Source organism: Prionailurus viverrinus, chromosome B1 (genome assembly GCF_022837055.1).
Source record: "Prionailurus viverrinus isolate Anna chromosome B1, UM_Priviv_1.0, whole genome shotgun sequence".
NCBI lineage: Eukaryota > Metazoa > Chordata > Mammalia > Carnivora > Felidae > Prionailurus > Prionailurus viverrinus.
In genome coordinates, this window is record NC_062564.1 from 160,698,887 (window position 1) to 160,722,851 (window position 23,965).

Genomic DNA, 23,965 nt, shown 5'->3' on the forward strand with positions numbered 1-23,965 from the left:
TACACATAGCTCCCCAAAACATTACCCTATGCAAAAGAAGCCATACACAAACCAATAAATGCTGTATAATCCCATTCGTATAAAGTTCAAGAACAGACAAAACTAATCTACGGTAATATAAATAAGAACAGGGCTACTTCTGAGTGAGGGAAGGGGGCTATTGACCTGGAAGGGTTATGAGAGAATTTCTCTGGGAAGAGGGAAACATTCTAAATATTGATTTTGCCTGTGGTTTCACAGATTTTTATATATGTAAATCACTCAGCTATTTTTTTTAAGACTTGTGCATTCTACTTTATTTAATTCCAGAAAGATAGATGGTTTCCATGGCTCTCAAGGAGCAGATCCACACATCTGCACTTTCCACTTCCCTACCCATTCTTGTCTACCCTTCCTGCACTCCACAGGCCTCTGCAATTTTTTGTGTTCTTACTTACTGGAAGCTTCCTGAAGTAGTCAGTCCCTGCTTAGTCTCCTTTCTAGAGTTGCCTGTCATTGCTATTGTCGTGAATGGTGCCAAGGCTGATGGCCCTGTGTGTTTACTGGCATCACCCACCCCAACTACCCCTCCCCCCCCCCCCCCCAAGAGTAGGTTACCAGCTAGAACAGCACAGACTTGGCCTTTATAGCCTAAAGTAGCTGTTACTGATCTTTTTTTTAATAGTTCTTTTAAATCTTCTAATTTTTATTTCTTCACCAATTTGTATCTTTTTCACAAATTGCCTATAGCTTTTCGGGGTGAATGAAAAAAAAAATACCAATGCTTTGGTTGGTGAATTTAATCAGGACCACTGTGATTTGGGACACAAGCCCAGATAGGTTTGCCAGAGTGATTGTGGTGCCAGAGGAACTTGGTGATCCACTAGCAGTGGAGGATTTACAATACCAAAGGCTGGGACTCCGGAACGCCAAGATTAAAGCCGGTTAAATAAACCTGAGTGTTACAGTCAGAGAATAAACACAAAAAATAGAGCATAGGCCCAGTGTAAAAGGCCTCACATTTCTAGCTCCTTGCATCTGAATTTTTTGCTCAGAACTTCACAAACTATAAAATCCAGGTTTTTCAGGGCAAAAGTGCCAACCCATTTGGACAGAATCCAACTTTTGTTCCAAAGTGGAAAAATGATTCTCTGCCCACAGTTGAATCACAGTAACCTAACCCAGAGAGAGAAAAAAATATGTTAAGCCTAAAGTATGCCCTCTTTAAAGTACTGAACATTCCAAGTCACCCACAGAAAGGAAAATAGCAGTGAATTAGAGGAGAGATTAAGGAACCATCTTGATTTGGAAGAAGACCTGTCCTTGAGGGCAGGCAGCTTTCTTTGCCCATTCCCGTTAAAGATAGAGAGGGCAAACGGTCACTTTTTGAGTGAAGGCAACTTGCTAAGGAGTCATGATCCTCTAGGCTGCTGGTTCTCCACCCTGGCTGCACACTGGAATTATGTGTGGATTTTTGAAAAGCTCTGAGGCCTGGATCCTACCCCAGAGATTCTGGGGTGTGACCTGAGCATCTGGATGTTTCAAATCTCCCACCTGGCTTTAATATGCTGCCGAAGTTGAAAACCAATGATACATAGACATATACAAACCAATGAGATATAATTTACCTATAAAATTCACCACTTTAAAGGGATACAATTCAGTGGATCTTTGTATATAAATAGTTGAGCAACCAGCACCACTATATAATTTCAGAACATTCCCATCACCTCAAAAAGAGCCTCAGTATCTATTCAGTGCCTATTCCCCCTTCCTTCCGTGTTTCGCCTGGAAAATATGAATTTTCTGTTTTTATGGATTTACTTATACTGGATGTTTCATCTAAATGGAATCATATAATATGTAGCTTTTTTGTTAGGCTTTTTTCACTCATCATAATGTTTTCAAAGTTCATCCGTGTTGTAGCACCTACTGGGACTTCACTCCTTTTTATGGCTGAATAATTTTCCATTGTACGGGTAAAATACATTTTGTTTTTGCATTCATCAGGTGAGGGACAGTTGCATTACTTTACTTTTTGGCTATTATGAATAATATGGCTATGGACATTCACATACAAGTATTTTTGCAAGTGTATAGCTTCATTTTTCTTGGGTATATACCCAGGAGTAGCTTTGCTGTGCCATGTGGTAGTTCTATATTTAACTTTTTTGAGGAACCACCACAGTGGCTACACCATTTTACACTAGCAGTGTATAAGGATTCCAATTTTTCCAGAGCCTTGACAAAACTTGCTATTTTCCATTTTTTGTAAATATAATATGAATGGAGTGGTATTCATTGAGGTTTTGATTTGCTTTTTCCTAATGATTAATGCTGTCAAGCACCTTTTCATGGACTTATTGGCCAGGTGTACACCTTCTTTACAAATGTCTATTTAAAAAAAGAAATGACTATTTAAATCATTTGCATATTTTTATATGAGGTTATTTGTCTTTCTATTGTTGAGTTGTAAGAACTCTACATATTCTGGATTCTACACCCTATCATATATATGGTTTGTAATTTTTTTCTCCCATTCTGTGAGTTGTCTCTTCACTTTCTTTTAAAAAAAATTTTTTTTAATGTTTATTTATCTTTGAGAGAGAGAGAAAGACAGAGCATGAGTGGGGGAGGGGCAGAGAGAGAGGGAGACACAGAATCTGAAGCAGGCTTCAGGCTCTGAGCTGTCGGCACAGAGCCCAACGAGGGGCTCTAACCCACAAACCATGAGATCATGACCTAAGCCAAAGTCAGAAACGCAACCGACTGAGCCACCCAGGTGCCCCGTGTTTTCACTTTCTTAATGCATAAAAGTCTTCAGTTTTGATAAGTCAAATTCACCCACCTTTTCTTTCATTGCTTGTGTATTTTGTGTCATATCTAGGTCACATGAATTTTGATAACACGTAAAATGGTCACTTCTTTTTCTTTAGCTGTTTTAGGCAGCATCTAAGATGGCTCCAATGATCCCTGTCACCGGATGTTCATGCTGTTGTGGAAACCCCTTCCCTTGACTGTGGACAGGACCCTATCACAAAAGTGATGGGATGTCACTTTGAAGATTAGGTTACAAAAAGACTATGACTGTCTTGCTCTCTTTTGCTCACTCTCTTACTCACCCTGAGGGAGGCTGCTGCTATGTTGTGAGCTGCCCTCTGGAGAGGCCCACTTACCAAAGGACTGAGGGAAGTCTCTGGCCAACAGCTAAATCACCAGGAGCTAAATCACCCACCTAAGCTGTACCCCGATTCCAGACTCCCAGAAGCTGAGATGATAAATACTTATTTTAAGCCACTGAGTTTTGGGGTAATTTGTTACATAGCAATAGAAACCTTAAACAATGACTTTTTGCAAAGGCAAAAATGAGGGAAATTACTAAGCTAAAGACCTAGCAGCAAAGCACTCTTGCCTGTAAAGTTAAAGTGAATGGAATTCAGCTGATCAGCCAAATAGTATTCACTGAGCCATCACTACACAAGTGGTGTTATTTACTAATGGGATTTCCAACCAAAAAGATATATAACATATATTTAATATAATGTATGATATGCATGATAGAATGATATAATAAACTACACGTAACTAATTTTAGTTCAGTAAACACCTGTATCTCTGAAACACTCATTCAGAACATCTGAACCATTTTTTCTCTTCCCGTCTTCCCCTTATTCACAGCTGTTTTCACTACTTCAAACTGTGAAGTTACTGAATACAAGTAATTATATCTACATAAGCAAGACCAGGTTAGAGAAGTAACTTAGTTATCTAAATAATATACACAATAAACAAATTGTGTATAATAAAGTCACAATAAATAAAGTGACTATATCACTTGCTCCCATGGCAGTCTTGATTTCAAATCTTTCTCATGGTCTGAATGTGTCCTGTTTGGGGTTCAGAAAACGGGGCTACCACATATATACCGTGAGGTCAAACAGTAACTATTTGGAATCTCTTACAGGTTTATATACTTCACTTCTATTTCAACTAAGTCATTTCATTTGCACCAACAATTGGGAGCTGTGAGGGTTACTGAGTGAAAACTTTACCAAGAATTTGAGATGCTGTAATTAATAAATAAATCATAGACCATCTTCAAAGCCCAGAAAGTTCCAAAACAGGAGCAGCAACTTAAGAGGTTCTGTGTATGGATTTAGCTGAGTCTAAATAAGGATAATAAGGAACTTGCCTTACACTGTCTGAGGGAAAAGCCAAAGCAGGGTCACTTCTAACACAAATCCCAGACAGATGGGTTGTTTTCCTTCGAGGAGCTGAGCTGCTGGCTGGAGAGAAGAGAAAACCTTTGGCATTCCTGTCCTTGACAACTGTTGTTCCTTTCATCTTCTCTCATAAGGAATCTGCTATGTTGTCCAGTCCTGATGCAAAATACTTATTCCAAAAAAGCACATGAGTGTCTGGTCTGGCAATAAGAAGGGGCCTTTCCTTTCACTTTCTGCTCCTTTGTACCATGCGCTCTTTAATGCTTGGTGGAGGTGGGGGGTGGTGGGGAGTGGAGAACAATTAGAAACGGAGAGACAGGAATTTGAACCTTGAGTCAATTAAAATTAATCTGTCTTTTCAGAGCCTGAACGTTATTTGGGGATGTTAAAGAGCTTGGTAAGGTAGAACCCGGTTCCATAAATGTGGACTAAATGCAGTTTTGTTTCAGCACAGTAAGCATTGACTGAGTGGCTGTGAGGTGGCAGACACAAGGCTGGAAACTGGGGTGCAGGAATGAATGATCCTGGACCTGCTCTCCCTTGGTAGATTGCCGAGCATCCAGCCCCAGCATTGCAGCTGAACTCCCAAGGGCCATGTACTCAAACCTCATACAGTACAATTGCACCCCCCCCCCCCCAAGTCTGCATGCACCTTCAGAACCGAACTCAGCTTCAGGATCAGACAGAAGCTCAGATAGGGTTTCAATAAGGTCTTTGCCTTCCTTGATTTTAAGAGGTGCAAAGTGTACAAGCTCACCCCATTGTGAGATGTCCCAGCAAGATCTTCTTGGCTGCTCTGCAGCTCATTTGGGATCAGGGATCACCCCAGAGCTACTTAAATGGGAACTAGAGAGGGGAAGGTGATCATTCCAAGTACCCAGTTCTCCATTTTCAGCACACAACAGAAGGCTGGCTACCAAAATATCTTGTTGTGATCCAACTGTGGCAGTATGGACCCCTCTTTAGAGAGAAAATGCTAGAGGAATAGAAAAGTTTAGAATGAACAGGTTAATGGCCTTGACAAGATTTAGGGCTGCAGGGGGTGATAGAGAACACCTTCAGTCCCTGCTGGTGGAAGCAGGAGAGAACTGGTAGAAGAGTGGACAGCCGAAGCGAAGAGCTTATTCTCCCTTCTTCATCAGCATGGCACCTTCCAGTGGTGAGCCAGCCACCAGGGGCCCTGGGACTCCAGCCCAGCCAGCTGTAACACTGGGGAAGATACCCCTACTGGATTGAGTGGAGAATGAAAAAAGCTCTCATTGGACAACTCCCATAAAAGAAAGTTGATATGGGGTACCTGGGTGGCTCAGTCAGTTGAGCATCTGACTTCAGCTTAGGTCATGATCTCACGGCTCATGGATTCAAGCCCCACATCTGTCTCTGTGCTGTCAGCACAGAGCCTGCTTCAGATCCTCTGTCCCCCTCTCTCTGTCCCTCCCCTGCTTGTTCTCTCTCTCTCTCTCTCTCAATAAATAAATAAACTTAAAAAAAAACACAACAAAAGAAAGTTGATAGGCTCATACAATACCATTTCCACAGAAATAGGGCCTATGTATCCTGGACAAAATTATGAACTTTTGTACTGGTTTCTGAGGCCCTTTCATACTTTATTTTTTTTAACTTTATTTATTTTTAGAGAGAGAGAAAAAGAGCATGCAAGCAGGGGAGGGGCAGAGAAAGAAGGAGAGAGAGAATCCCAATCAGTCTCCACACCATCAGCATAAAGCCCGATGTGGGGCTTGATCTCACAAATAACAGGATCATGACATGAGCCAAACCAAGAGTCGGATGCTTAACCAGCTAAGCCACACAGACACCTCTTATACTTCATTTCTAATTCTAATTTCCCTTGGGAGATTATGATCTTTTCCTTTTCCAATTTTCAATTTTTTCCATCAAAACTTAACTGTCTTGTATCTCATTCCTTCAGGGTTTGCACTCTGCTGAGTAACTACCAAGGTAATCTAAGACATCACCAAATAGCACATTTACATTTTAAGATAGACTTTGTTGCCTCAGCCTAAAGGGTTTTTGGATGTGAAAATTTTGAATAAGCACTGTGGCATTTTGGTGTAGCAGCCTCAATGCATTAAGGTTTCTGCCTCTTCTCCACCCCCACCCCCAGCACAGTAGTAGTAATATGATGATTTCTATTCCCGCCCTATTTAATGATTTGGACCAAAACTGTTCCACTTGATGAAAAACAGTTTTAAAATTCCATCCATTCTGATGAACTATGTTCAGATATACCCAATATCTCTAACGGTGAACCAAAAATGTAATAGTTGGCATCGACTGAGAAGGGAAGTCTTACAATTTAGCAGCAGGGATGTGACCATCATGACCCTACAGGATTGCTCGAGAGCTTTCCTCAAAACTGGCCAAGGCTTAAGGAAGAACAGTAAGAGATTGTCAGAGGACACACCTTCTCACTCCACAGGTATTGTGGAGGACACAAGAGAACATACTATCAGATAACTTAAAATATACTAGGGGAAGTAATAAGGCAAATAAAATATATGGCCACATAACATTTTGAAAATGTGGATTTCTTCCTTTTCCTCTGTAGGGCCCCTTTCTCTTCCTTCCATCCCAGGAGGCTCTGATCTCATTGCCTTGGGGAACGGATGTAGCAAGGAAGAAAAGAGATACAGTTTGAAAGTAATTTTGCTCCTTGTTCCGAAATCTTAAGGCCTTAGGAAATCCTCAGGGTGCGGCACTGTGGGAGATTAAAGAAAGAGAGCCTGTGTCATCCCCAGACTAGAAAGGTTTGTTTATAGATGGGAGTAAGGGGGAAAAAATGAGAGGTCACGGATTCCAGGAGCAGAAAGGATCTGTGCCTGTCTTTGCAAAACAGTCACTTACTAAGGAAAGAAAATCCCAGAGAAAATGGCTGTGTCTAGGCAGGCAGGATCACAGGCAGTCCTGGCAGAGACTCCCATATCCCATTCACAGCAGAAAAGCAGCAGAAAGCTGGAGGACCTGTAGGGAACATATGGAAAAGGGATAACATGTCTTGGCAGTAACTGTGTGGACCAAGCCCAGAGGACCTTCCCTGCCCCACCCCACCCTCAAGCCCCACCATGCAACATCTTGGCACTGGGAGGCTCCTGGAACCCCAGAAAGGTGTGAGGCTGTTTTTCCACCAGCTCTGTGGAACAAAGCTCAAGGTTAGAAAGTAAGCTGAGTTACAGAGAAGAAAAGCATGTTTTACATAGACTGAGTTTATATCCACGATTCAAGGCAGAAAAGGTGGCGAGTGTCATGAGGGAGAAGTCTGTGAGTGGCCCCAGGGCCAGAGGAGATTGGGGTCGGGTTGTGGAGAGCAAGTTTGAATTCTCCTAGATTACCAAACTTCCACCACAGAGAGGGAGTTAAGAAGCTTGTTCTTTGCCTGAGCAAAAACTGTGTGTTCTGACGAAGTTAAACGAGTGATTGCTGATCAACGAGATACTAACAATAAAGCACTTTGTTAAACACCTTCATGTATGTTTATTGATGTGGTGAATCCTTTAATGAGAATCACTAAGATACAGCCTTTATTTACAGAATCAACTGAGGGAGATTTGGAATTTCTCCTATAAGGCTGAGATTTACTTCTCTGAGTAGATTGATTGAATGTTCATGATTGTTAACCTAATGAGAAAGCTTATTTTGGCAATGGGTGTGAGACATTCTATTGCTCTCATTTTGTTCTTTTATTCCCTTGCAAAACAAACAATGCCCCTTTATGCAAAGTAAATGAAGAATCAAAAGCATGTTTTAGCCTGATTTGTGTTGGATGATTCATTTCCCCCAGGAATGTATCTATCATGTAGCAATCTCCTCTTCCACCAATTTACTTTTTCTCATTAATTAATAGACTTTAATTTTTTGGAGTTTTAGGTTTTCAGAAAATTTGAGTGGCAAGTAGAGAGTTCCCATATACAGGGATACCTCCTTTTATTGAGCTTCACTTTCTTGAGCTTTGCAGATACTGTATTTTTCACTAGTTGAAGGTTTGTGGCAACCATAGGTAGAGCAAGTCTACTGGCACCATTTTTCCAACAATATTTTCTCACTTTGTGTCTCTGTGTCACATTTTGGTAATTTTTACAATATTTCAAACTTTTTAATTATTATTATATTTGTTATGGGTGATCTATGATCAGCGATCTCTGATGTCACTATTATAATTGTTTGGGCCACCAGAAACCCTCATAAGATAGTGAACTTAACCAATAAATGTTGGTGCGTTCTGACTGTTCCACCCACCATCCATTCCCCAGTTTCTCTCCCTCTCCTCAGATGTCCTTATTCCCTGAGATACAACAACAATGAAATTAGGTAGACTAATAGCCTACAATGGCCTCTGAGTGTTCGAGAGAGGAAGAGTCACACATCCCTCACTTTAAATCAAAAGCTAGGAATGATTAAGCTTAGTGAGCAAGGCATGTTGAAAGCCAATAGGCTGAAAGCTAGGTCTCTTGCACCAGTCAAGATGTGAATGCAAAAGAAAAGTTCTTCAAGGAAATTAAAAGTGCTACTCCAGTGAATACACAACTGATAAAGAAAATAGCCTTATTGCAAATATGGAGAAGGTGGATAGAAGATCAAAACAGCCACAGCATTCCCTTAAATCAAAGCCTAATCCAGAGCAAGGCCCTAACTCTCTTCAATTCTGTCAAGGCTAAAAGAGTCAAAAAGCCACAGAAGAAAAGTTTGAAGCTAGCAGAGGTTGGTTCACGAGGTTTAAGAAAGAAAACTGTCTCTGTAAAATAAAGTGCAAGGTGAAACCACAAGTGCTAATGTAGAAGCTGCAGCTAGTTAGTCAAAAAATCTAGCTAAGAGAGTTAATGAAGGTAGCTAGAATAAACAACAAGTTGTTAATGTAGATGAACAGCCTTATATTGGAAGAAGATGCCATCTAGGACTTTGATAGCCAAAGAGGAGAAGCCAATGCCTGGCTTCAAAGCTTCAAAGGACAAGCCTTCATTGGCCTGTCAAAAGTTTGGCCTTTAAGAATTATGTTAAATCTACTCCACTTATGATCTATTAATGGAACAGCAAAGCCTGGATGACAGCACACCTGTTTCCAACATGGCTTAATGAATACTTTAAGCCCCCTCTTGAGACCTAATGATCAGAAAAAGAGATTTCTTTGAAACTATTACTGTTCACTGACAATGCACCCAAGAGCTCTAATGGAGATGCACAATGAGATTAACATTGTTTGCATGCCTGCTAACACAACATCCATTCTTCAGCCCATGGATCAAGGAGTCATTTTGAGTATTATTTCAAGTCTTATTATTTAAAAAATACATTTCATATGGCTATAGCTGCCACAGGTAATGATTCCCCTGATGGATCTGGGCAAAGTCAACGGAAAACCTTCTGGAAAGGTTTCACCATTCTAGATGCCATTAAGAACATTTGTGATTCATGAAAAGAGGTCCAAGTATCAACATTAACAAAAGTTCAAAAGAAGTTGATTCTGACCTTCATGGATGACTGTGAGGGGTTCAAGACTTCATTGGAGGAAGTTATTGCAGATGTGGTGGAAATAACAAGAGAACTAGAATGAGAAGTGGAGCCTGAAGATGTGACAGAATTACTGCAATCTCGTGATAACTGAATAGATGAGGAGTTACTTCGTATGGATGAGCAAAGACAGTGGTTTATTGAGATGAAAGCTACTCCTGGTGAAGATGATGTGAAGATTGTTGAAATGACAACAGATTTAGAATATTACATAAACTTATAAAGCAATGGTAGGGTTTGAGAGGATTGACTCCAATGTTGAGAGAAGTTCTATTGTGGGTAAAATGCTATCAAATAGCATCATGTGCTAGAGAGAGATTATTCATGAGAGGAAGAGTTGATCAATGTGGCAAACTTCATTGTTGTCTTATTTTAAGAAACTGCCACAGCCACCCCAACCTTCAGCAACTACCATCCTGATCAGTCAGCAGCCATCAACATGGAGTTAAGACCTTCCACCAACAAAAAGATTACAGCTCACTGAAAGTTAAGATGATGTTTAGTATTTTTTAGTAATAAAGTATTTTAATTAAGATATGTACAGTATTTTTTGTACATAAATGCTATTGTACAGTTAATATACTGTAGTGTAAACATAACTTTTATAAGCACCGGGAAACTAAAAAATGTATTTGTCTCACTTTATTGCAATATTCACTTTATTGTGGTGGTGTGGAATGAAACCTGCAAAATCTCTGAGATGTGCTTGGACATCAACACAGCTTACTTTTTATATCAACATGACAGTTACTATTCTACTGCTTTCAATAATAAAGCTTTAAGAAACTCTTGCCCCAAAAGATGAAGTTGCAAATAACTTTTGTTATTGACCTGAAAGTATTCCACTGGTCTCATCAATTCTCAAAGGCTCCTTCAGAAATTCTTGCCTTGCTGTGTCTATCAATCTCTTTCCCAGTCCTAATTGAGCTCCAAACTCATAAATACCTCGCTACTGCTCTTTCCTTATTAGATTCAGTTAACATTCTATGAAGGTAGAGATCTCCCTTACCTTAGTAAGTATATGAGTATAAACTCATCTTTGCTTTGTTCACAAGCTCTTTGGTAGTACTTTGAGGAGAAGCATTTGACAGTACTATTCTTACTACCATTTTATAAGAGAGGAAATTGAGGCCCAAAGAGTTTAATTTATCCAAAGACAGAGAGCTAGTAAGTGGTAGTTCCAGGTTTTAAATCCTGCCATTCTTCTTCTAGAAAGTACACTCCCAGCTACAAGTCTGTACTTCCTCCCCATATATTTGAAATCATACAATACAGTCACTTATTCTTTCTCTACCCATGGTCAGCCATGTGGTAATGATCCAAGAGAAGCCAGAATTCAAAATGGCTTCCTGAGCTAGGCTATGTTTTAAGCTTCCTGAAGCCAGGAATGTGCCTTCAAACTATCTAAACCCTGATCCACCTCCACCTGCTTAAATTGTTACAAAAAAGAGGTGTGTTACCTGGGGTCTGTTATTGCTTTCCTTTGATGTCCACCTGCCTGAGCCACAGCCATTCCGGCCCTTTTTACACAGTGGTTGCCTGACCACCACCATTGTGTCCCTGGTATCCTGGGGTGACTTTGTTCCCTGCTTTGCACTGAAAACGAACTGCTTCTTTCTGCGCCCCCCCCCCCCCCTTCACACAGCCACCGTTCTCTGTCCCCAGTCTTGTGCCTGCCCTGTCTTGCAATCCAGCCCACGATGCTCAACATCCTGGAAGTTCTAGCAGACCACGCCTTGGCAACAGAGAGCAGGCAGGCAGATGCATGCTGCTTCGGGTGGGGAAGTTTCCCATCTGGCAGCCCCTTCCAGATAGAAAAGAAGAACCAACACAAATTATGAAAGATTATGTGTCTTCAGGCTCTCTCTCCTTATGCTTGTGGTATGTCTCTGCTGCCAAGGGAGGTCATGGGCCAGGACTTCCTCAGATGGGTCCTTAGGAAGCAAAACCCTCTGGAAGGGGGACTGGGGAGTTAGGTAAGGTGGAAGGTTCAGCTTTGTCAACAACCAGTATATTCCTTTGCCTCAATTCATGTAGGTTCTTACTGGCCAACTGGTTTAAAGGTCAGGTCTGCTGTGGGATGGCTGTGGGTTATCACACAAGTTGAAAAAAGGGGCTTAAAACACCTAATTGAGGGAGAAATGTCTGCCAGATCATTTAGCAGACCAAAACCAAGGACATCTCACGAACCTATGGAAATCAGTCTGCTGCAGTCAGAACCCCTTGCCCCTCCCCAACCCTTATTGGCATCAATCTACTGCTCCACCAGCTTATTTATTGCCTGTTTCAGTTAACTATTGCTGAATAACAAACCAACCCAAAACTTACCCCAAAATAACCATTTTCCCCCTGGCAATTCTGTAAATTAGTGGGCACTTCTTCAGCTGGTCTTGCTGCAACTTTAGTGGGTGCACTCAGCAGAGGGTGAGCTGGAGGAGGGGCCCAAAGATGAGGTCTGAGAAGGCTGAACTTCTCCATGAGGTCTCTTAAAGAGGCTGTGTTTCTTCCCATGCAGCATTCCAAGAAGGCAGAGCAGAAGTCACAAGGCTTCTTGAGGCCTGGGCTCAGAAGTCATACAATGTCACTTTTGCCATATTCTCTCAGTCTAAGCAAGTCATGGGCCAGCTCAGACTCAAGGAGTCGGCAAGTAGAACTCCACCTCTGGATAGGGCTGTGTTTCACTGGGACTATAACTGGAATCACCAGAGGGAGTAAAATCCATTATCCAGAAAGACATGAGAAGTTTCTTAATACCCACTAATAATGATTAAGAAAACAAAACCTCCTTACTATGTACTGGATATGTACTTCACAAGAACCCAAGGAGATACATGTTACAGATGAATATTTCGCAGTGCTCCTGCTCCATGTGGAGAGGAAGAATTCCCCAGGAAAGAAATTCCTGCTTTTAGCCTTCAGCCACCCCTATTTCTTTCTACCTATGGGAGCAGTGACTCTTCTCCTATGCATCTGGGAGAAGGAGTGCATTTCTTCTTTCTTGAGATCTCAGATCCATAGGCAGAGTGCATTCTATCTGCTCTGGGGATAGGTGTGCCCTGTGGAGTAGTCCTGCCAGGGGCTCAATTCAACTAAGGAGGATGGGTACATTAGCAAATCCATTTGGTTTACCAAAATCACATTCTCCAAACAGCTCTGTCCTTTGTAAATGAGTTATTTTGAACTCCAGCTGCCTGGGTTTCTCAATTGTTTCTGAATTCAGGGAAGAAAAGGAGGGGTGTAATTTATTGGAAACTTTCCAATCCTAACCTTAAACACTATTAGCTCCTTGTCATTGAAAAGGTAATTTGTACAAGGTTGCATAGCTAATATTTGGTAAAACCTCATTCCAGGACGAGCCTCCTTGACCCCCTCTCTCCCTGACTGCAGAAAGCCATTTAACATTTATGTCACCATTTTCCTTCCTTCAACCAAATCCAGGTTAACAAGTCTTCAATATCTTCTTCCCACTTATTCTTCACATCTCCTGTGTCAAGCATTTGCAACCTAGAGGTCAAACGGAGGCATGCTGACCCTTGAAGATTCAAATAGATTTATCTTGAAACCCTCCTGTGCCATAGTGTGATGAAAGTCCTGAGTCCTTCCAATACCCCTGGGTTTGGGGTGAGAGCACCAGTTTATCTTGTAGACCTTAATTCACCATTTTGTACATGCTATTGCTTCACACTCTCCCTGGACATGGAGTACAGACATGTTGCCTTGATTTCCCCCTTAAACAACCCTAATACCAAACACCTGGGAGCAAACCAAACCTGACTGAAAGTACAGTGTTGGGGAAGTTTTGCATTGTCCAGGCTCCAAAAGCCTCTGCTAAGACCTGTAACTGTCCATTCTTGCTCCCATTCCACTTTGCACTTTATTATGTAAAGCTTCAAGCACATCTAATAGAAATGAGAACACTATAATGAACCCTCTGTTCCAATCGCTTAGTTTGAACAATCAACTCACACTCTTACCCACTCTTTTGTTGGGATTATTTCAAAGTAAAGTCCAGATATCCCTTCATGCACAAATGTTTCAGCATGCTTCTCTAAAGAACTGCTTTTGAAAGCATAACCCCCATATCAGTATCATCCTAAATATAATTAATAGCAATTCCTCAATAGCAGCAAATATCAAGTCAAGGTTCACACCTTCCCGGTCCCTCTTCTCTCACATACAACCTCCCACCTGGGGCTTCAATCACACCTAACAGTGACTACATGCATGTGTCTTCAGCAGACAGATCTACTCACCTCAACACAGACCCATTTAAAGACTGCCTACCTGAACAAGGCTGACTGTCCTGCTGGGCACAGTAGGCTTAAGGCTTACAGCTCACAGTATTTTCAGAAGATCACAAAATGTTGTAGTTTTAAGAGAGAAGGAAAAAATAAAGTTAGCAAAAATGTTTTTCAATATGTAATGATAATATGTCCATCTTTATATGAACTCAGTCATAAAATGTAATTTTTCTTATTATTTTAAGGAAGAACCCAGAAAGGCAAAAATGTCTAGGATCCATGGAGGTCATAATATGGCCCCTACACCTGGTACCTCCTTTGAGGCATCTCAACGCCATCCTCTAATCTAAGTGTCCAGAACTGAACACATGCTTCTCTACTCTCTTCTTCTGGCCCTCTCGCAGTGAAGGTATAAATTATGGAAATAAAGATTACCCAAATGAGGACACACCCAGGCCATTTATTTAGAGCTTGTTATTGGGAGTCAGCCATCATCACTTCCATTTGGCAGAGACTCAAAGGCAGAGGAGTCCTAAAGCTTTGCAGGGGCGGGGGGGAGCAGGGAGAGGTGTGGAGGAGGATTTAAGTATGCTCTGACTCAAGGCTGCTGGCATGCGGAAGTTGGAGATGACCTGACTAGAAACAGGGCACCCTATGTGACTGGCTTAGGGAATATATTTGTCTTTCTCCGGTTGGCCCTATGTTGGAAGTGGGGGCAAAAATAGGCACCAGTAAGGACCATTGACCAGATCCTGATCATTCTGTTCACTACAAAGGTTGTGGTTTAGATTCCTGACCTGGTTGCTACAAAGGTTGTGAGTCAGAGTTCTATTGTCATATTTGGACAGACTATTGTCCATCTGTATATTCAGACTCTTACTTCTATCTTGTTTCATAAGCTAGAAATCCAGGAATTATTGTAAATGATTCCCATTTCCCCTCACCATATACAACCCATCACCAAATCCTCAAATATCTCTGAAGTTTGCCACTTTTTTCCATCTCCACTATGGTACCACCAAACTATTTTCATCTTCCATCTGATCTACAAAATAGCTTCCTAACCTGGTCTACATACCTCTACTGTCTCCTCCTCAATTTATTTGTCAAAGACAGTTTCCTAAAAGGCAACCCTGATTATATTATCCCTATGCATAAATTACTTCAACAGCTCCCATTGGCTTTAGGATAAAGACTAAAAGTCAACATGGCCTCCAGGGCCCTTCTTGGTCTAGCTCCCATCCTTCTGCCTCTTCTTGCATCATACAACCCCAATTTTTCCTCTCTGTTTGAGCCAAATTTTCTTTCAGTCCTCAACACACCTATCCACCCGCCACAGGGGATTTACCAGAAGGCTGTGGGTAGCTCCTGAGTCAAAGGAATAGGTGAAGGGCCAGGGTGGCTCCAGGGACACAGGTGGTAGGAGCAAAATGAAGTCTCATCAGGGTACTGCTACTGGGAACTATCAGCTCCAACTATACCCGACCCCATGCAGCACTCTGCACAAGATCCAAAGCCTCAGAGGACAGTTCAGTGGGCTTGGCCAGTTTAGGTCACATGCTCATCCCTTGGCCAGGACATCTTGAATACAAGTCCCGGTAAAGCTTAACAATGAAGACAAAGTAATTCTCCAAAAGAAAATTGGGAGTTCTTACCAGAAGTAGGAGAAATTGATGCAGGATGGCCTCCAAATCAACAAATGTCCACTAAACACATGTTCCCACTACCTGGACTGGCTTTCTATCTCCTCCTATTTGGTTAGTTAACCCTACTCAATTTGTAGATTCCAGCCCAATTGTCCCTTCATTAAAGAAGCCTTCTTTTGTCTTCCTAAGGGGAAACAAAGTTCTCTATTCTGTTATTTCATTGCATTATCACCTCTTCATCATAATACTACTGCTGTAATTTTACATTTATTTGTGAATTTTTGAATTCTATCCCTCTCAGTTGGCTAAACAGTCCATGAGAGCAGAGCCCACAACTGTTTGGGTTAGTATGATTACCTCCAATGCCTGGCACAGTGCCTGGCAAAGCAAAGAAACTCAACAAACATTCATTCACTGTATGAATCAAGCCATAAAGATATTTATTTTCCCAGTGATATAAACTATGCCATTCCCCCTTACAGGGCAAAAGGAGCTAAATTTTAAATATTTTTCCAGTTCATGCTTTATTACATAATTTTCTTATTTAATCTTTATAAAAATGCAGCAGGAACCCATTTTACACAAAGAAACAGATACAGAGAGTTAGGGAATTTGTTCAAAATCACATACCTGGGTGCCTGGGTGGCTCAGTCGGTTAAGCGTCCGACTTCAGCTCAGGTCGTGATCTCGCAGTCCATGGGTTCGAGCCCCGTGTCAGGCTCTGTGCTGACAGCTCAGAACCTGGAACCTGCTTCTGATTCTGTGTCTCCCTCTCTCTGACCCTCCCCCCATTCATGCTCTGTCTCTCTCTGTCTCAAAAATAAATACATGTTAAAATAAAAAACAAAAAAACAAAATCACATACCTGGTAAATAATCCATGGGGGATACTAACCCAGATATGCCTGATTCAAAAACCCAAGTTCAAAACTACTATATGGTATTGCCTCTCCATAACACTAGTTATCTCCTTAACACAAAGCATTGGAGATAGAACTCAGGCATCTATAAAACTGGTTTTCAGATAAATTCATTTTCATGTAAATCTAGATATATATTAAAATTTAATTTCATTTGTAAAATACTTATCCATGGAGAGAATAAAACAATTAAATTTTTAAAACTCTGGGAAGATGAAATTTGACAGAGAATTACAATGCTTACCAAATACCTTGCCTTTTCTGTCATTCATGATAAATGACATGAATGAAGTAACAGAGATTGGTGCAGGTGTGATTATTTAAGGTAGCCCATCCCCTAAATTTCATCTACAGATTATAAAAAGCATTTCAAGTTGTCTCAAAAGGCTTCACCATTTCAGTGTTATTTCTTGGGTAAGGAGGGGAGACTGGAAAAGCAACACAAAGAATTATTTCAATTCTCAGGACTTATTAGAGAAGGGACTGAGCAGAGATCAGCTGCTGGGGAACACAGATCTCTCCGGGAAAGGGAAAACAAACCCAGCAAATACAAGGAGGAGTGTTTCTACAGGTCAGTCAGAGCAATGAGACAGCCAAGATGCTTGTGAGGAGATACAGTAAGGATAAGGCAAGCTCTCATTTTCTCTTTTATTGCATGCTCAAGTCCCCAAACCGGCTAAAGACATGATTACAGGTAACAGCAGGAATTACTATCAATGGTCACAGTGGTGTTCTCTGGAGGTCTCACATGGTTTTTGAGGGGATGGGGAATACAAACTGACAGGATCAGAAATGGGAACTAAGTCACCTAATATGTTTTCTAGATACATAACTACAGTGCGACTGACGTGGCTTTCTGTGCTTAACGCATAAGAGGTTCTGCCAACTCCTGGATCCTCGGAGAGCACTGTGTTTTCAGAGCAGCTGGCTTGACTTTAAAGACATTTGGATCGTAATATATAATATGCACAGGAGACCTGAAATGGGGGAAAAAGAATGCAACCTGAAAAAAGATGAACAGAAAATGGAACTCACATTTCTCAACCATCCACTACGTGTTAGGCTCTATGATATTATGCATTTTTGATTTTCATAAGCACCCCACGAAACAGGTGTCATAACCCTCACTGTACAGGTAAGGACAAGAAGGCTCAGGGAACTTATAAAAATGACCTGTGGTCAAATCCAGATTCATGTATCTATCAGATTCCAAAGCCTTTGCTCTTTCCACAGAAAGTTAATTCTGGAAATTTTTCAGTAACTTGCCAATGTTAAAACCAGCCCAACAGTTCTCTGGTGAACTTGAAGAAATCAAACTTTTGAAGTTTCCACCCTCAGCACCTTACCACCAAATAATAACTTTGCCACTTGGGTAAATCCTGAGGACTTGATCTTACTCTTCCCTTTCCTTTGTCAATGAACAGAAAATGAGCTTCATTTCATTGTTGTTGGAATTTATTTCTTTTAAGGCAAAACACTTGATAAATATTTTATTATCTAAGAATTAACAAATTTCCTGTTCCCTAAGCTGAAGACTTCTATGACTTTTTCAGTTTCTCCTAGGTTTTCCTGATGATGCTTAAAAATGAAGGAAACAAAATGAACTGAGGTTCAGGCAAATTAAGAAATATTCTAGGAAGTAAATAAGAATTAGACGCAATTTCTTCTTTATTAAATGTATTTTCTTATCTATTTCAAATAGGTCGCATGATGCAAAACATGGAAAAATATAAAAGCCTATTTAGTAAAAAATAAATCTTTGTCCTATCCCATTTACCTTGGGCCCCCACAAGTAACCATTGTTACTAGCTTCTTGCATACTTTTCTGAGATGTCATAGGCACCTGCAAGCCAATACATGGCATATGTGTATTTTCTTACACAAACTGTCACATATTTCGTGCTCTGTTCTGTAACTTGCTTCACTTAACAATATGTTAGATAAATAATCCCATATCCATACTTACAGAGTTGTTTCCTAGATCTAAATTTCAATACTAGTCCACTAACCCTTTAACTGTTGCCTTAGATTTGCGGTAAAACCACAGATTTGTCACAATTAATGTAACAAGTGAGATGTTTTTGAAAATTTCCTATATTCTTACAATTCTTTTTATTGGTCTTATTAGGTCAATTTTTCCCTGTCCCTAGCACCCCCAGCCTTCCTGCCCCATATTAGTTTTAAAATGACATACCTTGTATTTGGATTAGCTAGTTCTTGAATTCTGGGAGATATTTTGTAATGGATAGCAGCATAAGATACTGGCCAATGGGCATCACGGACAGGTAGATAATCTTGATGAAGAGGCTTGGCCTCAGCTAGAGCTATTATTCGAGGGCTAGGTTTGGTTAGCAAGGCAGCACGGGATATCTGTAGTAGAAGCAAAAAGATGCAAAAATAGATTTCAATTTTCACATCTCCCTCTCTTTACAGCTATGCCCCGAACTGAGTCACCATCAGATACAGGTTCTCTCCTGGATTATAGCAGCAGACTCCTCCCTGGTCTCCCTGCTTCCATTCTTGCTCTGTATGATCTAGCCTTTTCTACCAATTACTGAGGGAGAGAATGAGCATTTTAATGAGTGCATTTCATGGGCCACACAGTGTTCTAAGTAGGGCACCTATATTATTCCCACTCAATCATCATAACAACCCCATGAGATACATACTTTCTAAAGCCCAGCTCAGATTATGTCACTCTCAGGGTTTAAAACCTTCCAGTGGTTTCCCATTTTGCTATGAATAACATTTAGACTCCTTACTGTGGCCTCGAAGGCCCTATGTGATCTGGCTGCTATCCCTATTCCTCTGACCTCATCTCCTTCCTCTCCCCACCTTGATCACAGTGACCTTTGTTACATGAGGCCCGTCTGGCCCAGCTCTTTCCACATTGGGATTTTTGCACCTGCCAGTTCTTCTACTTGAAATCCTCCTTCCTCAATCTTGTCATGGCTGCTTCTTCATCATTCAAGTTTCTAGATTCAAACATCATGTTCTCAAGGACATCTTCCCTCACCATCCAAGATACATGAACCTTTCTAATAACTCTCCTCTACAGTACACTTATTTAATCTTCTTTATAGCACTTACTAACACCTGACTTAGCTCTCTTATCTCTTTGTTGGTATATTCATTGTCTGTGTCTCCCCATTAGAATATAAGCTTCTTGAATGTTTGCCAAAAGCTAGAATAAGTACATAACTAGTGCTGAATATGTGTTGATTGACAGATGGATCTACTCCTTCTGGTCTTACTTTGAAACTGCATCTGCCAGGTTGCCTTTCTGTTATGTTGCTTAATTGGTAAAACTGGGAGGATGACATATAGCTCCTATTCTCTCTCTTATGTGCTCATTAAAAAGAATTAGGATGGACAACAAACACCACTCAATTGCCCTGAAAGGACTGTGTTGCACTGGTATAGACTTATTTTGGGTTCTAAAAGTATGATATCTGTAGGGGCATCACTTTTTAAAAATATTTTTTATAAACTCCCAAACAATCCTAGCAACTGAAGAAAGATACCTGTAACTCCCATTTTATATACCAAAAGAACTGAAAGTAAAGTGATTTGCCCAAGGGTCACAAGGAAGTCATGTCAGCAAACTCAAGATGCTTGTCTGAGGGGTTTTGATTTCTAGACTAGATTTCTTTCCTAATAGAATTCCATATCAAATCCTCAGGTTCTTAGAGAATAAAATGTATCCAACCTCCTTGGCAACATGATTTAAATATTTATTGAAAACTCAACTGAAATTGGACACCAAGTTGCCACTACAATGAATGGAGGGGAGTGTCAAAGAGGAGGAGGGAGGGAAGCCACTGAATGTGCCAGCCTCTGTTCCGAGCACCATGCCTTATCTATTATTTCAAGTCACATCACCCTCCAAGTAGGAACTGTTAACTTTATTTAAAAAAATTTTTTTACTAAATTTTTTTCTAAATGTTTATTCATTTTTTGAGAGAGCAAGAGTGAGCAAACAGGGGAGGGACAGAGAGAGAGGGAGACACAGAATCCAAAGCAGGCTCCAGACTTTGAGCTGTCGGCACAGAGCCCCCATGTGGGGCTCGAACCCACGAACTGCGAGATCATAACCTGAGCCGAAGTTGCAGGCTTAACCAACTGAGCCACCCAGGTGGCCCAGAACTGTTAACTTTATAATCTCCTTGCCCACCTGGTTCCACCCAACTTCAAGGTCATCTCAAATTTAAGACTTTGGTATGTGCTCTTCCCTTTACTAGAATATTCTCCTCTCAGACCTTCACTTAGCTGACTCATTCAAGTTTCAGATCAAATATCCCTTCCTTAGAGGGGCTTTCCCTGACTACCATATGCAAAGTAGAGTATTCTCCACTCTCACCCAAAGTCAATCATTTCCTATTTTATTGTCTTCATAGCACTTATCACTACCTGACATTATCTTATCTGTTTATTTTTTGTCTCCCTCCATCTTGTTCACTGGGAATGGTGGCTGGCACACAGTAGGCATTCAAATACTTGAATGAATAAATAAGGCTCAGGAACACTGCCACAATATCAAAGAGCTAGTAGTAGTGTTGAGGCTAGAATTTGAACCCAGTTCTTACTGATTCCAAAGCCCCTGCTCTTCGTCCTCTTTCCCTAGCCTCTCCACATATCTTGCAGCTAGGTCTTCCTTCATGCCAGAATCTTGAAAGATTCTCTTTCCCAATGACTTTGGCCTATGCTCTGTAGTGGCAAAGTAGTACCCTAGGAACAACCAAAAAGTGAGGTGAAGGATGCCAAGGACGTGGTGGCTTACAGGACGGATGGGCATTTCACATCTTTCTCTTTCAAAGCACAGACCCTCTATCTTGATCCTTGGATGGGCAAGGTCTATAATTCTTGGAGTTGCAACAGCACTCAGGGCAGAAGCTGCAATCTTGGTTTCAATCTAGGGGAAAAAAATAAAACAGTGTCTGCAAGTATCAAATAATAAACATGGTACAAAGTACATCTGGCCTCTGAACGAGACTTCTCAGCAAATCCAGCAGAAAGGATAAGAGTCTTGTAGTAACCCATGATCGTAGATGAAATTATCAATTTCCATTTTTTTCAAAGTAGGTTGTATGAATTCCAACCCAGATTTTCAGGAACTTGCTGTTAAACTAAAGATGGGGAGGGAATGGCAACCTTACATAGTAACTAAGAGATAAATGGTAACACTGATTTGTGGAATGATAAACTCAGCCAAGAGGGAAGGCTCAGGCCTACCATGTAACAATACTGTAAGAGGGAGAGCTGTGCTTTGTTCTTAACTATTTTCTTAAGCTTATTTATTTATTTTTTGAGAGAGACAGAGAGAGTGAGCAGGGGAGGGGCAGAGAGAAAGAGGGAGAGAGAGAATCCCAAGCAGGCTTTGCACTGTCAGCATGGAGCCCAAGGCAGGGCTCAAACTCACAAACCATGAGATCATGACCTGAGCCGAAACCAAGAGTTGGACGCTCAACCGACTAAGCCACCCAGGAGCCCCTGTTCTTAACTATTTTTGGCCTTTGGAAATTGGGACTCACATTATCACAAATTCCCATACTTAAAGTGAATTCAAGGGGCTCTCTTCTAATTGGAACAGATAAGAAAAAGAAACCAAAGCCAAGAAGAAGAAAGGCAGTTGGGGCGCCTAGGTGGCGCAGTCGGTTAGGCGTCCGACTTCAGCCAGGTCACGATCTCGCGGTCCGGGAGTTCGAGCCCCACGTCAGGCTCTGGGCTGATGGCTCGGAGCCTGGAGCCTGTTTCCGATTCTGTGTCTCCCTCTCTCTCTGCCCCTCCCCCGTTCATGCTCTGTCTCTCTCTCTGTCCCAAAAATAAATAAACGTTGAAAAAAAATATTTAAAAAAAAAAAAAAAAAGAAGAAGAAGAAAGGCAGAACCACATTCTCCATACACAATGCTGAGCTAGTCCCCCAAGTCATTCCTCACTATCTTAATTAAGAAAATGTGTTCAAATTATATGGTCTTCTATTTTAATTACTAGTATTCAAACTCAAAACTTACCACAAGACTTTAAGAGGAATATAGTCAATAAAAATAGGGTTTTAAATGTGAGCAGAAAAATAATAAACAAGATATGTTCCAAATCCCTTTTTGTGTTAAGACGTTGATGATACTAACGCTGACAGTGTTTTACATGTACTCACTCATTTTTTATCTCACCTGGTATATAATTTTTATTTGTATTTCACTTATGGGGAAACTAAGGTTCTATATGAAGTTCAACAATTTATTTGAGCTTATATAGTGAATAAGTTGCAAAGTTGGGAGTGAAACCTAAGGTCCTATCTGTCTGTACAATTCCATGATAAGAGTATTTTTCTTGGGTTTTCCCACTCTTCCTCTGGTATCTCTCAGTACCTTATTTATTCTCTTTTATGAGTATCAAATAATCTTAATTATTTACCTATAGGTCTATGGTTTCTTCTAAATTGAAATTTACTTTAAGGAAAGGAACTGTTTTATTATTCTTATTGTGTCTTACATAATTAATTAAGAAATATTTGTTTAATGAATTGGATTAACAAGTGATCATTTTATTTCCTTTTTAATTGTAAGTCTTAACTGAAAGCAGTGGTTGTCATATATTTCTCTGATTTTCCCAGAACCTGATAGTAGGCAAAGTTTTATTCATTGTAAATGATTAATTAGCCCTTCATGGAATTGTACAGACACTGAGCCTGGATTGCTTCAATGGTAAATTATATCAAATACTTAAGACAAAAAAATAATATAAGTGATGTACAAACCTACAGAGAATACAGATGCTAAGCCCAGATTGCTTAGACGGTAAATTTCTTTCAAATATTTAAGAAGAAATAATATAAATCTTATATAAAGCTACAAAGAATAAGAAATACTACTAACCTATGGTGATAGAAATTTGGAAGTGGTTCACTCTAGGGCAGGGGGTAGAGTGGAATTGACTAGAAATAGTCAGAAGGAAACTTTTTGGGATAATGTTTTATATCTTAATTGAGGTGATTATTGAATGGATATATACATTTGTTAAAATCTTATTAAACTATACACTTAAGATCTATGCATTTTATGTAAATTATAACTCCAAAATTGCAAAATATATGCTGGAAAAAATAATTTATATATATATGTGTGTGTATATATATGTGTGTGTGTGTATATATATAGCAATATTATATTATATTATATTATATATACATATATATAATGAAGAATATCTATAATATGTAAAGAACTGTTATGAATCAATACAAAATGTGCAGACCATTAGAAAAATAAAAAGCCATGAATAGACAAATTTATAAAAGAAAAATACATAGTTAAATAAATGTTGAGAATTACTGAATTTGTTAATAATCAAAGAAATGAAAGTGTTTATTAATGAGATAGTATTTTTATTATTAAATTAATATTTTGTAAAATAATATCTAATGTTGGCAAGAAT

The 23,965-nt window shown here is 40.2% G+C and overlaps 1 protein-coding gene across 2 annotated transcripts in view; it reads right to left on the reverse strand.

Moving 5' to 3' along the window:
- Positions 1 to 16,425: 16,425 nt before the first annotated feature.
- The window catches only part of THEGL (theg spermatid protein like), a 56,917-nt gene continuing 49,377 nt past the window's right edge, over positions 16,426 to 23,965 (reverse strand). For both annotated transcript variants that reach the window (XM_047856202.1, XM_047856201.1), the window contains 3 exons: positions 21,312 to 21,443; positions 18,726 to 18,901; positions 16,426 to 17,508 (listed from right to left, as the gene is read on the reverse strand). In XM_047856202.1, the coding sequence (XP_047712158.1) occupies positions 17,394 to 17,508; positions 18,726 to 18,901; positions 21,312 to 21,443 (423 nt within the window). In that variant the 3' untranslated portion in view covers positions 16,426 to 17,393. The remainder of the gene's footprint in view (positions 17,509 to 18,725; positions 18,902 to 21,311; positions 21,444 to 23,965) is intronic.